Below are 12,739 nucleotides of genomic sequence, written 5' to 3' on the forward strand. Positions count from 1 at the left end.
CCAGTACCTCCCTGCAGTCACACGGACGAGTGGCCCTGCCCTTTTATAACGCATTGCCGACTGGCCCCGCCCCTTTCCTTATAGTGTCCACACTGCTGAGCAACTCATCTAACAGTAAGTATAAAATTAATATTTGGGCTGGAGGTGGGGGTTAATTTAGGGGCAGTTATGGTTAACGGGGTGTTTAGGGTTAATTTAGGGACAGTTATGGTTAATGGGGTGTTTAGGATTAATTTAGGGGCAGTTATGGGTAATGGAGCGTTAAGGGTTAATTTAGGGGCAGTTTTGGTTAATGGGGTGTTTAGGGTTAATTTAGGGGAAGTTATGGTTAATGGGGTGTTTAGGATTAATTTAGGGGCAGTTATGGTTAATGGAGCGTTAAGGGTTAATTTAGGGGCAGTTATGGTTAATGGAGTCTTTAGGTTTAATTTAGGGGCAGTTAACGGATGGGAGTGATGAGGATTATGAATTTTATACTTTTTTTTTTTTTTTTTTTTTTTTTTTTCAAATTTCGGGCCCCAAAATTAAGGTGCGTCTTATACATGGGGAAATACGGCGAGTTTTTTTTTTCATCCCTTAAATTAAAAATACCTATTTTTACTGTTGGTTCATTCTTTTTGAGAGTCTTAAACACTCTTCCTCTTTTTCCTCTCCCTCTCTTAATCTGTGTATTTTTATAGATGTGTGACATTGATCAGGGAGACCGATCAATAATCAGCGACTTAAAATGTCACCGACAAGTGATCAGGTAATAATTCTGTATTTTTTTTTTTTTTAATAATTTGTTTTTTCATAATTACCCTAGATGACCCCTCTCTCTTTGTTGGGCAGGGTCATCCAGGGGCTGCCATAATGATCAGATCACTCCTATTGGCCAGGAGTGATCTGATCATCATCAGCCTAGCCCAGCATTTGAACTGGAAGCACCCTGGACTTTCAGTTCAGTGCTGTTGTTATTTTTATTTATTTAAATTATTTTTTTTATTTATTTTTTTTTAAAAAAAACCATTTTTAACTCTTTCAATGCTGATGCTCCATTGAAGCACAGCATTGACTGATATTTAGTCCCCACAACAGCAATCACAATCCTATCATGACCAGGTTCTAGCATGTACTGGTTGCCTGGGCATGATAGCAGTGTGTTTGCTGTTAGCAATCATATATATACATTAATATTGTTATTAATTTTTTTTGGTGTGTTACTTTCAATAAAAGTGTGGTCACACACCAAAATTTGAGGAAAAAAAATCTGTAACAATATATACCAGCAATCACAATCCTATCATGCCCAGGCAGCCAGTACATGCTAGAACCTGAGCATAACAGAAGTGAGATTACAGCCTCCCTATGCCATGCTATACCCCCCCACACTTACACATCCATGCTATCACACACACTCATTCACAAACATTCATTCCCAAACATTCACTCATTCATATACTCATGTTCATGTAATATCTGGCATAGTATACCTCTTCTCTGTCACTGTCACTTTACCTCCTCCTCTTCATTCTTCTTCTTGGCTCTTCTTCTTCTGTGTCCTTCTGGTGCCGTGAGCGTGAAAGGCGGTGCTTCAGTGTTGTGAGCCAGGATATGACATCAAATCCCGACGCACAGCATCAGTGGCCGTGTGCATCGCACGGGAGCAGGATCGGAGGTCTGCATTAACAGATGCTACTGTACGCTACCCATTTAGGTCTTTGCCCTTTTGCCTGTGTCTGGGTCATCTCCTTGGTGCTGCACTGTGGATTCACCTTGCTGGAAAGGCTCTCTCTCTACAGTAGGTTACAGTTTGACAGGCCTACTTTAAATCCCGCCGACCTCAGTCGCATGACATCTCGACAAGAAAGACACAACCAGATTTTGGCTTCTCATGCCTCTCAACTTCTCTCTCTGGAACAGAAGATGGACACCATGACAGATCTCCTGCGGACTTTAATGGCTCCATCTGCTCCGGTACCTTCTTCTGTTACCTCCACAGAAGTCTCTCTTGCTGCTAGTCCCTCTGCTAATCCTCCCAAGATGCCGATGCCAGATAAGAGAGCTGGTAATCCAATTGAATGCAGAGGATTCCTTAATCAATGCCAGTTGCACTTTACAACTCAATCTCAAACCTTCTCACATGCCACTAAGGTTGCCTTTTTCATTAACTTTTTTGAGGGGAGAATCCTTGACATGGGCCTTTCCATTACTAAAACAGAACTCTGCTTTGCTGGACGATGCTGTCTCTTTTATTTCTGCCTTTCGTGCTGTTTTTGACATGCCAGGACGCCTTTCACTGACTCAAGTCTGCATTTGTTTCCGCTCCTGTTTTGAAACGTCCGGATCCTACTAAACCATTTATCTTAGAGGTGGATGCATCCGGACTCGAGGTTGGGGCTCTACTCTCCCAGAAACAACCCTCTTCCAACAAGATTCACTCTTGCACCTATTTTTCCAAATGATTTACTCAAGCAGAACACAATTATGACAACAGAGAATTATCAGCCATTAAGATGGCCTTTGAGAAGTGACATCACCTCTTGGAGGGTTCCGAGATTCCTATTATGGTCTATACTGATCATAAGAGCCTTATGTACCTGGAGATTGCTAAACGCCTCAATCCCAGACAAGCCAGGTGGGCATTATTCTTCATTTCATGGTTTTGGAAGATCCTTTGCACTCATCTTGGCATCACTATTCACCTTTTTTCTGTATATCATCTCCTGTCCAACGGGCAAACAGGACCAATTAAGTTCTCAAACGATATCTTTGTTCCTACGTGTCAGAGGACCAATCCAATTGGGCTCAATCTGGCAGAGTTTTCCTATAATAACTCTTTTCATGAATCACTAAGGGACTCTACTTTCTTTACAGGTTTTAGTTTTAGCCCTTCTATTTGGACTTCTGCGTTGATGCCATTTAACTTACCTGCAGCTGATTCGCTGGTACAATAAACTAGGTTCTGGGCTCTCGGCACGTGCCCTTGTGGAGAGGGATGGTGTCACCCACTTACCTGCTGCTGTTACAGACGTAGCAGCTCCTCTGAGCCTCCACCGATGAAAGGCTCTGCTTCGTGCTGAGCCACTATCAAGATGATCGGGAAAACCAGCTGCGGACTGCGCATGCCCTAACCACAATTAAGAAAGCCAACCGATACAACTTGCGGTAGGCTGCACCTGCCGTGGATTAAATTGATATTAAACTTATTTCTGCGTGCCCCAGTAATTACTGGGTTTTTGGACTCTGGGGATATTTAAAGACACTTTAGCCATCTTCCAGTTGCCTGTCAAAGAGTTTCTTTCTCTGTACTCTGGGCTCTGTTTCCTACTTGTTTTTTTGAAAATCTTTTTATTGAGTTTTCTGTGTTTCATTTACAACAAAATCAACAAAAACGTGACCCCACAAGTTTGTCCCTCAGAGAATACCAAAAGACAACATTGCAACAAATCAGGTAGAGACCAGTAAATACAATGGGTGAAGTCACAAAAGGATCCCCCCCCCCCACCCGCCTGGTCAGCCCAGCAAGACAAATAACCGGAGTGAAAAACAACAAACAAAACCCTAACAGCAAACCGGCAAAGGTCAGGTATTATGAACAAGGATCATTACCCCGTAACAGCTGTGCACCATACCAGGAAGTGTCACAGAAAGTCGCTTTGATTTGGCATTTAACAGAGTTCTCCAGAGTACTAATAAAACCATCCCATTTTTTTGAAAAACCTATGGGTGTCTCTTTCCTTGTGTATCATCGCATCTAACCAATCCATTCTGAGCAGGTGGCAGAATTTATTATGAAATAAAGACAATGAAGGAGGTTCAGCATGTATCCACTGCTGCAAAATGGTTTTCCTGGCCACAACTGTACAAATCAAGGCCTTAGCACGCAGTCCTCGATCATCTAGATGGCCAAAAAGGGCAGCCTCCAGACTTATCTGGAAGTCCCGGATATTTAGGCTCACTAGGAAAGCTTGAACGCGTTTCCAAAACTCACGTATAGGTGGGCAAACCCAGAAGTTATGAAATAAGTCGGCAGTAATCATACCACATTTGGGGCGCGAATCAGTGGAAGTAATGCCTATCAAAAATTGTCTGTGAGGGGACAAGTAGGCTTGATGAACTATTTTCAGCTGCATCTCTTGATATGAGCAAGGGGGAAGTAGTTTACAAAGCAAAAGAGTACTGGCGATAAGGTCTTCACATTTCAGTGTAGGGAAATGCGTTAACCACGCAGTCACACCTCTGGGTGTGTAATTACGCGAAAACACCGCATCTAACGTCTGGTAAACAAAACGTGTGGACATGTGACCAGATGACAATAGTCAAAGCTGGCGGTCCAATGGATTATTCCAGTCCGCCTGAGCGAAAGAAGCAGTTTGAGATCTAGCAAAACTTTGCAATTGGAGATATGCAAACCGTGAAATGTGTATACGGTGAAGTTGTTCCCTAGCAGACCCCAAAGAGAAAAGTTTAGAGGTATGAAAATTGACAAAAGGAACCAGGTTATAGATACCCGTCTGCCCACCTTTTAAAGACACTAAGCGCAACACCCTCCTGAAAGGCAGGATTGTTACAAAGTGGTTGAAAAAAAGAAAATCTCCACTGCAAACCCATACGAATCCTAACTAATTTCCACGCCCTTATAGTTGAAAAAAGGAGTCGGTTAGACCTGACCTGCGACGACAGTTGAGTAAAAGGAGTGTGGAGAAGTGCCTGTAAAGCAACTTGGGGAGAGAGCTGTTGTTCGAGGTAGGTGTCAGCATACATGTCTGAGTGCGAAACCCAGTCCGCTGTATAACGATACAAAGCAGCTAGATTATAATCACGCACCCTGGGTAATCTCAGGCCCAAGATGTTTTTATTCTGTTGAAGAGTGAGTATAGACAGAAGGGGTCTTCTGTCCTTCCATATAAGTTTCCTGAAAGCCCTAGTCAACGCGTGCTCATCACGTTTTTTGATAAACAATGGAAGTGACTGAATAAGATACAAAAGTTTAGGGAATGAAACCATCTTAATAAGAGCTACCCTACCCGGGAACGGTAAAGGCAAATGCTGCCAACCATGTAGTTCACCAAGGAGTTTAGCAAAAAGCGGGCTATAATTTAAGACGTAAAGGTCATCGGGATCTTTAGGGATCCTAACACCCAAATACGAAAGGGACCTCGGATCCCACTGTATACCTAGATCAGACATATGCGGTGGTCGCCTATGTCCAGTGAGACATAAAGCCCTCGATTTATGTTTATTGATACAGAACCCCGTGACCTGTCCGCACTCGTCCAGAAGGCCAAAGATGCGAGGAAGAGTGATTTGCGGATAGGTTACATATAAAAGGACATCATCCGCAAATGCATATACTTTTAAGGTGCGGGAGCCTATCGGCATGCCCGGGAGATCACTAGAGTCAAGAAGAACCCGCAATAACGGGTCCAGCGCTAAGTTAAAAAGTAGCGGCGAAAGAGGGCAACCCTGTCTCACCCCGCGGTGCAGAGTAATTGGCGGAGAATCAAGCCCGTTAGAGGAGACAACAGTGGTTGGAGCATTATAAAGCTGGCGAATCAAAGTCAGAAAAGTACGACCAAAATGCTGAAGTTTAATGATCCTAAACAAATGTGCCCAAGACACCTGGTCAAAAGCTTTCTCCGCATCTAGGCTTAGTAGCGTATCAAAAGTATGGGATGGATGTGACCGAGCAGCCAAAGTTGCTGCAATCGCAGACCTGATCCCCTTCACGGAATGCCGCCCTCGTAAGGATTCCAGTTGTTGGGTGCATAATATGTCAGGGAGTATGCATTGCAGACGCATAGCAAAATTTTTTGACAAAATCTTCATGTCTTGATTTAATAACGTTATGGGTCTATAGGAATCTATTTGTGTCGTATCTTTATTCAGCTTGTTAATCAATATCGTTCTGGCACCTGTCAGCCCTTTAATGTCAGGACCATCTCTCAAAATGCTATTGTAGAGCAACGTGAGAGTGTCTGTGATTTGTGGTTGCAGGATTTTGTAAAATTCAGCTGAATAGCCATCAGGACCAGGAGCCGTTTTATTATGTAAACTAGATATAACTGATTTGACCTCAGACGTCGAGATATCAGCATCTAAGATATCACGTTGTGACTGACTCAATTTGGGGGGAGCCGCCTTCTGAAGTAACACCAAACCAGACTCAAAATCATCAGGGGCAGCAGTGTAAAGTGTGGTAAAGTGACTCTGAAACGCCTGATTAATAAGCAGAGGGGATGTTTCCAATCTACCAGGGGTCGTTTCAATGTGTGTAATATTATGTCTCAGTCTCCGTGGGTGTGCAATAGTCACCAAGAGTTTGCTAGCTTTGTTACCCCATTTAAAAAACTTGACCCGTGTGTATTCCAATTGGGAGTGAGCTTTGGCCTGTAAGAAAGTTTTTGAGGACCTGCTTGGTTTGTTTAGACGCTGGCAACGGGTCAGTCGTGTAATCTAAATATGCAGAACTGGTATCCGCACACGGTTTAAACCGCTCGTTCCAGTCCTTGGCACGTTTAGCAGTATAGGAAATGACGTGACCTCGAATAACCACTTTAGCCATTTCCCAAAACAATACAGGAGTATTAATATGTGTTATATTATCATCAGCATAGTTACCCCAAGTTGCCTCCAAGAACGACTGAAAGTCATCGCTCATAAGGTGTTGAGGAAACCTCCAAGAACGGGTACGGAAACTCATAACTTGCAAATCAAGGAGCAGAGTTACAGGCGCATGAGCCGAGATTATGATATCCTCAATGGAACTATGTTGAATTTGAGGAATAAGGGAGGGTGTAACTAATCCATCTATCCTGGATGAGGAACAGTGGGCCCTCGAGACATGTGTGTAATCTCAGGTAGTAGGGTGAGCAGTCCTCCAGGGGTCTACAAGGTTCAATTTGTGCGTAAAAAGTTTGATACCTTCAGGGGTGTCCGTCCGAGCAGGCCGACTCGGTCCCAGTCTATCTAGGGTACCATCTAACACCGCATTGAAATCGCCACCCATAAGAACATCAGCAGAAACAATATCAGTTAGCAGTTCAAACAATTTACCAAAGAAACGGTCATTAGGAACATTAGGAGCATAGACATTAACCAAAAGAAGCCGTTTGTGGTCTATTGTGATATCTAACAATATACCGTATGTGGTCGATTATAAGACGACCCTGATTATAAGATGACCCCCCAAATCTGAATATTAATTTATGAAAAAAAGAAAAAGCCTGAATATAAGATGACCAGTAAATGTTAATTCATGTAAACTATTTTTTTAAATAAAAGCTATGATTGAGAAAAATATTTTGGTTTTATTTCCTTCTGTTTTCCAACCTGCCCCCCCCCAGTTATGCACATCTGCCCCAGAAATATGCCACTGTGCCCCATGATATGCCTTTTAACCCTCTAAATGCCACTGTGCCCCATGATATGCCTTTTGACCCCCCCATGTGCCACTCTGCCTCCAGAAATGCCTTATACCCCTATATGCCACTCTGCTCCATAATATGCCTTTCAACCCCCTTAATGCCAGAGTGGCATATAGGGAGGTTTAATTAATTAGAGGAGTGCTAAGCAGCCCCAAATAAAACATAGGTCTACTAAAGCAAAATGTGAAAATTTCACGTTTGGAATGTATAACGTTCATGGTCCCGTTTGTGCCCTGTAAAGTCCAGAAAACCACAAAAAACTAGGCATGTGGGGTATTTCCATAATCAGGAGAGACAGCTGAACAATTTAGGATAGATTTCTCTGCCGTAACACATACCCTGTACAAAAAATCCTAAGAATACTACAAAATGCTAAGACGCGTTGGTGAAAAAAGTGCAGGAACTATTTTCTGTGGCCACATTTGACAGTGACTGGTGGCCAAATACCTGCATGTAGAGTGCCCAAATACCCCTGATAGGATAGCCTGGATTGTCTGCTTTACAGAACTATATACAATATATTGTGGGCGTTTTTGTATTATTTGTTTAAAATTAGAGTTGCAGTCCCATGATACCTAATGTAAAAATTTAACGGCTTTGTATAAAGTAATGTACACCTTATAGTATGTGCTGGGAAAATATGGAAAATCTATATAAATTAGGTATTTCTGAAATCAGGACACCTGAATTGATAAATCTGGATGGAATTTTCTGTCTCTTTACCTAATTTTGTGAGGATTCAGAGGGAAAATATAAAAAAACTTCTAATTCTAAATTTTCAGCTAATCATCCAACTATGGTATCAAAAGAAAGCTCTATCTCTCCTTGAAAAAACAATATATAGTTAATATGGGTACACTATTCACAGGTAAAAGAGAATCATCGCTGAACCGACATAGCGCAAAATTGCAAAATTGCTCCGGGCTTTGAGGTACCAAAAACCCCTGGGATTGAAGGGGTTAAGGCATGCATTATTTGTTGCCTGCCTCTGCTGTCTAAAATAAAAATGTCACTTTCAGTATCCTTGCTGTGGGTCTTTGTGATGTTTTTGGACCCTTTTTTCTCCTGCAAATCCGGTGCCTGCATTTTTCTGAATGTTTCTTTAACCCCTTAATGACAATTGCCGGTTCTGGCACGGCACGGAAAAACAAGTCGTTTACGACAAATGACGTGCCAGAACCGGCACGTCTTTAAACGGGTGCAGAAAGCGATCTACGTTCGCTTTCTGCACCCAATCGGCGTTGCTGTAATGCCTCAACCTCAAGGCATTAAGCAACGCCACGATCGGCACCAGGGGCCATGTCTGGCCCCTCCCCGGGGCGTCAACAACCGCCATACATTGTATGACGCCCGTTTTAAAAGCGTTTAGGAGGCGATCAACGATCACCTCCTAAACTTAAATGGTGTCGCTGGAATGCCTCGATCAGAAGGCATCCAGCGACACCAAACACTTACCTTTGGATGGACTGTGACCGCTCCGGAGAGCGGTCACAGCCGCAGCTGCCGGTGATCTTCACCATCAGCAAGATGGCGGCGGCCCGGGAAAAAAAATAATAAAGATGAAAAAGTTCGCTAGACGGTCTCTAGACCCTCTAGAGAACTCTGGCTCCACTTGCAGGTTGAATACAGGTACTGCATTCGACCATGCAAGTCAATGGAGCCCAGCTTTCTAATCACAGTGTGATTAGTAAAAATAAAATAAAAAATAAAATTAATAATAATTAGAAAAAAATTGTAAAAAAAAACCAGTAAAATGTAAAAATAATCAGGGGAACCTTTAAGTTGAAAAAAAAATGTAAAACATTTTTTTAATAAGGCAAAAAAAATAAAAAATATATATATATATATATATATATATATAAAAACTATATTTTTGTGAGCAAGTCCTAAAATTAGCACATTAGCTTAAAACAATTCTCGCATGGAAAGAGTTAAAATACTGGCATATTAAATGCCCATGGGGTGTCTACTTTTAAAAAATGTATGATTTGATGGGGTAAATTGAATTGGCCGGGTTCAACAATGTCCCAATTAACACGAGGGAAGGATGGCCACACATCTCATTTCCAATTAGAAAAATGCACACGTACCAAATGTGGCCTTTTAGTTCCCCCCAAAAATGATAAACCCATGCATGTGGGGTATCACTGTACTCAGGAGATGTTGCTGAACACATATTGGGGTGTTGTGTGAAAGCGGCATATACCAGGAACTGTAAATTCATACATAACATAGGTGTGTGGGGGGAAAATACACACAAAAGAATACTACTGCAAACTTTGAAAAAATTCTGGTGGTAAAATGTGTGCATGCAAAGAGTTAAAATACCAGCATTTAAAAAAACCCTGGTGTGTCTAGTTTTCAAAAATATATGGTTTTGTTGGGCACACTGAAATGGCCCGGCTCAAAGATGTACCAAATAGGGCATGGGCAGTGGATCCCCAAATGCCAAAGTTCAACATTGAAAAATGTGGATGTCCCAAATGTGGCCCTTTTGCCCCCAAACAGCCAGGCAAAATCATTCATGTGAGGTATCTCTGTACTCAGGAGATGTTGCCGAACACATATTGGGGTGTTTTATGATAGTGACATATACCAGAACCTGTTAATGCATACCTGAAGTAAAATGTGTGTAAAATGACTACCACAAAGTTTGACAAAGACTGGTGGTAGATATGGTGCATGGAAAGAGTTAAAATACTAGCATTTGAAATACCCTGGGGTGTCTAGTTTTCAAAAATATATGGCTTTATTGGGCATACTGAAATGGCCCGGCTCAAAGATGTACCAAATAGGGCATGGGCAGTTGATTGCCAAACGCCAAAGTTCAACATTGAAAATGCGCATGCCACAAATGTGGCCCTTTTGCCCCCAAACAGCCAGGCAAAATCATTCATGTGAGATATCGCTGTACTCAGGAGATGTTGCTAAACACATATTGGGGTGTTTTATGATAGTGACATATACCAGAACCTGTTAATGCATACCTGAAGTAAAATGTGTGTGACAAAACAAATGCAAAAAAAAATACTACCATAAAGTTTGACAAAGGCTGATGGTAGAATTAGTGCTTGGAAAGGGTTAAAATAGCATTTGGAATACCTTGGGCTGTCTAGTTTTCAAAAATATATGATTTGATGGGGTAAATTGCGTGGGCCGGCTTCAAAGATACCCCAAAATGGCACATGGGGGGAAGAATTACCAGATTTGGAAAAAATGGCTTTGAAATAGCAAAACGCTACCTGTACTTATTGCCCCATAATGTGTAGAAAAAAGCAAAAAAACATAAAAACATTGGGTATTTCTAAACTCAGGACAAATAGTAGAAACTATTTAACAGGTTTTTTCATTACCTTTTATAGATGAGTAAAAGATTTTTCAACTAAAAGTTAGAAACAGTCATTTTTTTCTAAATTTTTCTATTTTTTTAATAGTAAATAATATGATACAATCAAAACAATGTCATCTAAAGAAAGCCCTTCTTCTGTCCTGAAAAAAACAATATATACTGTGTGTGGGTTCAGTAAACGGGAAAGAAGAAAATTGCAGCTAAACACGAGCAGTGCAGAAATGTTAAAACGGCCATTGTCACGAAAGGTACAAAAAGTAAAATCAGCCTTTGTCACGAAGGGGTTAAGTAATATGGCTGAAACACAGATGGCTGACAGCTCCAAGAAAAGGGTAACCTCATCCAGTTACATCATCTAGCAATGTGTTAAGTGGTACTATTCAGCTGGCACAAAAGTGGTTATATATGTTTTAGGAACAAAATATCCTCTCTTGCTACCAATAGAACAGAGGATCGCCAACCTCTTTCTTGTGCTCTTTTAACTGCACAAGGACCCTCCTCTTACCGTTTCAAATCTTCATCTCGTTACACACCTTCAGTGGTTTGGTTACCTTGGTACATTAGCAGTATAATCAAGCACAAGACACAAAATGGTTATACATGTGAATAATAAGAGGGATTTCCTCACTATCATAAAACAGAGTGAAGCGGAGACCATTCAGTCGAGGGTCACTTTTCTTCTCTTAAAGGTTGCTATAGATATTATGACACACACCAACGTTCTGTGTGTGTTCCTCTGATTTGGTCCTGCGTGATATAAATGCGGGCAGTGGCTGGATGTGCATTGCCGTACACTGAGTTGTTGATGGGGTGAGTATGTGGCAATCAAGAGGCTAGGAAATACAATGCTCCAGCAAGGGAGGCTGGGAGCAACCCTGGTCAGGCCCTTCATTACCTGATGAGCCACAGGCATGTTAAGAGGCTGATACAACCTAGACAGGGACACGAAGGAGAATCCGAGCGACCACATAGTTTAGGATCACTCATTCAAGCCCTGTGATTCCAGACACAGGGTCACAACATGTCCCAAATCATAGAACAGATGAACCAAAAACTCATGTGTGATTTGTTGAGGATAACTGTACCCCTAAACATCAAAATAACCCCTCCCCCAAGTTATCTATTGCTTTGAACCCCCTTTGAAGATCTTAAAGACACTCCACTTGCCAGTCCCACAAGAACGCAAAGTGGTTTCAGCTTTTTTGGAACTGAATCAGAAAGTCACACTTTATGTTTCTGGGTGTACAACTACCCTAGGATTCAAAATAACCTCCATAAAAAATAAATTCCCTCAAAGCATATTGCCGAGGATCTCAATACAGAAGTTTTTATTTTTCCCTTTCACATTTCTTGCACATATCTATATGAATGCTGCACACTGGATACTTTGTTATGCAGTTAAGTTTGATACAGATGTTTGGCCTCAGCAAAAGCTGCTGCTTTACAGACCAATGAAATAAGAACTCAGAACAGTGTGAAAGATGTCCTGCTCATTTTCTTTTTGTGATGACACTACTTTTTACTAGTAGAAATATAACCACATAACCTTTAACATTTTAGCAATTATTTTGTTTGTTTGTTTGCAATATGTATTTTAGGACACAATTTAAAACATACTAAAGCTGTAATTGACCTAAAATTATGATTGGATTGCTAAAATAATTATTGTAGCCTTAGCCAGACAGCATTATGATGAAAAAGCATAAGTATTTGACAGAGAAATCACTTTATACAGCCATACTATAATATGTACTAACAATTAAGCACTCACCGATTGGTTATTGCTCTCTTCACATATCATTTTACATACACTATTGTACTTGAACTCATTGGTGCACTGATAGAGCCCATGGAACTTGGGATGAGGGGGCTCACACATTATGGGAACACATTCGCCACGTTGCCAACTTCCATCCTCTGTGCACTGAATCTTGAAGGCTTTCCTTTCCAGAGGAAAAAAAAAAAAGTATGACTTTGAAGC

At 41.4% G+C, this 12,739-nt stretch overlaps 1 protein-coding gene across 1 annotated transcript in view; it reads right to left on the reverse strand.

Moving 5' to 3' along the window:
* The window catches only part of PAPPA (pappalysin 1), a 492,315-nt gene that overhangs the window by 113,853 nt on the left and 365,723 nt on the right, over nucleotides 1-12,739 (reverse strand). Inside the window, exon 17 of the mRNA XM_053473077.1 lies at nucleotides 12,530-12,701. Coding sequence (XP_053329052.1) covers nucleotides 12,530-12,701 — 172 coding nt within the window. The remainder of the gene's footprint in view (nucleotides 1-12,529; nucleotides 12,702-12,739) is intronic.

This window comes from Spea bombifrons, chromosome 8 (genome assembly GCF_027358695.1).
Source record: "Spea bombifrons isolate aSpeBom1 chromosome 8, aSpeBom1.2.pri, whole genome shotgun sequence".
Lineage (NCBI taxonomy): Eukaryota > Metazoa > Chordata > Amphibia > Anura > Pelobatidae > Spea > Spea bombifrons.